Source organism: Cariama cristata, unplaced genomic scaffold (assembly GCF_000690535.1).
Source record: "Cariama cristata isolate BGI_N322 unplaced genomic scaffold, ASM69053v1 scaffold30939, whole genome shotgun sequence".
In the NCBI taxonomy this organism is placed as follows: domain Eukaryota; kingdom Metazoa; phylum Chordata; class Aves; order Cariamiformes; family Cariamidae; genus Cariama; species Cariama cristata.
In genome coordinates this window covers 515-2,996 of record NW_009637923.1, presented here as the reverse complement: position 1 = coordinate 2,996, position 2,482 = coordinate 515, and the positions used below count along the sequence as shown (strand labels likewise).

Sequence of the window (2,482 nt, the reverse complement as noted above, 5' to 3'; positions counted from 1 at the left end):
AGGTAGTCTTGGTAGCAGTCACTGTGCTGGACACCATCTCCTTTCCCCTTCAAGTGCCTGTTAAACTGACGGCTTTTCTTTGTCTCCACAGCTTTGGCAACTCTGAAGCCGCAGGCCGGCCTCATCGTGCCCCAGACGGTGCCGTCCTCCCAGCCAAACGTGGCGGTGAGTCCTCACGGCCAGCTTCGGCACTCTTCCCGTTGGTACCCGACTGCCAGTCTCCACTCGTTTCCCCTATGTTCCCCCTCTGGGTGTAACCAGCTCCTTTCCCTGTCCCATGCAGGGAGCTGGGGAGTCCATGGATCTGGGAGAGCTTGCGGGCATGACCCCCGAGATCATCCAGAAGGTAAGGGCTCTGCCACTTGCGCTGCTACAGCCTTCGGCGGTGGCTGTTCTCCAGCCTCCCCTCGTGGGAGCCCCAGTCGGTCTGTGACCGCCCTTCTCTTGTTTTGCAGCTTCAAGACAAGGCTACGGTGCTGACCACGGAGCGTAAGAAGGTGAGCGGCCCCGTTTTGCTCTGAAGACGCTGCAGCAGCCAGGACGTGCTGTGCCCCAAGAGAGGCTGATGGTTAACCCTGCGCCGTTTTCCTTTTACAGAGAGGCAAGACAGTTCCAGAGGAGCTGGTGAAGCCGGAGGAACTCAGCAAGTACCGGCAGGTCGCCTCGCATGTGGTGAGTGCCGTGATGCAGGTGCGGGCTTAAAAACCCCCATGTAGCGGAGCATCTGGGCCTCTCCTGTGCCTCTTTGCAATATCAATAAGTGATAGATCTGTTGTTGGGCAGAGCAAGGAGAGGGTCGTGGCTCTCTGTGCCACAGCCAGCTGTGCTGGAGTAGATGTGGCATAGACTCCTGCTGTCAGAATGAAACACCCTGGGGTCCCTCAGGGGCCTCTCAGTTCCCTTTGGGGACATTTTTTTGCTTGTGACGTTAATCTGGCATCCTCCTGCCTCGCACAGGGGCTGCACAGCGCCAGCATCCCAGGGATCCTTGCCTTGGACCTCTGTCCTTCCGACACCAACAAGATCCTCACCGGTAAGAGAGCCTCCTCCGCTTGCTGGGGACTGCGTGGTGTCAGCTAAGAGCCTGTGGCTGCCTGGGAGCAGGTCCCTTTCTCTGTGCTTTTGGGGGATAGAGGTGGGGCAAAGGGCATGAGGGGTTCTCTAACTGCATGGCAAAGCTCCTCGGGACGGCGGTCCCCAGGAAAGGTGGGTGAACTTGGACTTGGTTGGCCACAGACTCCCATCTCTCACTGCTTCCTGCTTTGTTTTCCAGGCGGGGCTGATAAAAACGTCATTGTTTTTGACAAGAGCTCGGAGCAGATCCTGGCGACCCTCAAGGGGCACTCCAAGAAGGTTACCAGTGTTGTCTTCCACCCGTCTCAGGTGCGCTCAGGCCCGTGTTCGGCCTCTTCCCTCACAGCCAGGCTGCCCCAGATTGGGCTTTTTGGGCCCTTTTCTGGTGCTCTGTGGGGTGTTCGCCTCCTGCAGACTGGTGACAGTTCTTGCCTGTAGGGAGCTCTCTAAAATGGTGAAGGTCTTTTGATGTTAACTTTCCTGCCTTGTCCCTGTCCAGGACTTGGTGTTCTCAGCTTCTCCCGATGCTACTATCCGGATCTGGTCTGTGCCCAACGCTTCGTGCGTGCAGGTCGTCCGTGCCCACGAGGGCTCTGTAACAGGGCTGAGCCTCCACGCAACGGGCGACTACCTCCTCAGCTCCTCTGATGACCAGGTGAGACCCAGCCCCGGGCCACACACCCCTCCGTCTGCTTCTCATCTCTCTGTACTCAACGCCCTGTTCCTCTTTTCCAGTACTGGGCTTTTTCAGATATCCAGACAGGCCGTGTCCTCACCAAGGTGACAGATGAGAGCTCTGGCTGTGGTAAGGCTTACGGCTGAGTATCCCCACCCCGGGGGGCTGTTGTGAGCCTGGAGAGAAGGGATTTTTCTGCCCACGGGCCCCTGGGCTCCTGGAGTTAGAAGAACTCTGAGGGAGGGCCTGCTGACCAAGTCGGAAAGTCTCCCCAACCCTCCACATCTTCCCCTGTGTCTCTGCAGCTCTCACCTGTGCCCAGTTCCACCCGGATGGGCTCATTTTTGGAACAGGGACGATGGACTCTCAGATCAAGATCTGGGATCTGAAGGTAGGGCTGGCCCTGAGCGTGCGGTGGGGGACAGGGAGGTGGTGTGTTGGGGATGCACTCGGTTTGGTGCCCAGCAGAGCGTGGAGTCCAAAGTGCGGTGTCCCTGTCTGCTGGAATGGGGTTTTGGGGAACCTCTTCTGAGGTTTTTTTCCAAAAATACAAAGCTGCAGCTCAAGAGTGGCCACTTCTGGTGCCATAGCCGGACATCAGGGGTTGTCTTGTGACAAGAAAGTGTTTGCTGTCTCCATTCCACCCGCTTTTTCACTCTGAAGCAGACTGACGATACAGAGCTGAGCTGCGGTTGCAGGGATCTGCTCTCTGATCTCCCAGCCGTGAGGGTG

General features: G+C 57.7%; 1 protein-coding gene across 1 annotated transcript in view; it reads left to right on the top strand.

Annotated features, from left to right (window-relative positions):
* Nucleotides 1–91: 91 nt before the first annotated feature.
* The window catches only part of PRPF19 (pre-mRNA processing factor 19), a gene marked incomplete at both ends in the record, with an annotated part of 2,898 nt that continues 507 nt past the window's right edge, over nt 92–2,482 (top strand). Inside the window, 9 exons of the mRNA XM_009708535.1 lie at nt 92–165; nt 284–346; nt 456–497; nt 598–672; nt 958–1,033; nt 1,274–1,383; nt 1,574–1,729; nt 1,810–1,879; nt 2,056–2,141. Of these exons, the coding sequence (XP_009706837.1) occupies nt 92–165; nt 284–346; nt 456–497; nt 598–672; nt 958–1,033; nt 1,274–1,383; nt 1,574–1,729; nt 1,810–1,879; nt 2,056–2,141 (752 nt within the window). The remainder of the gene's footprint in view (nt 166–283; nt 347–455; nt 498–597; nt 673–957; nt 1,034–1,273; nt 1,384–1,573; nt 1,730–1,809; nt 1,880–2,055; nt 2,142–2,482) is intronic.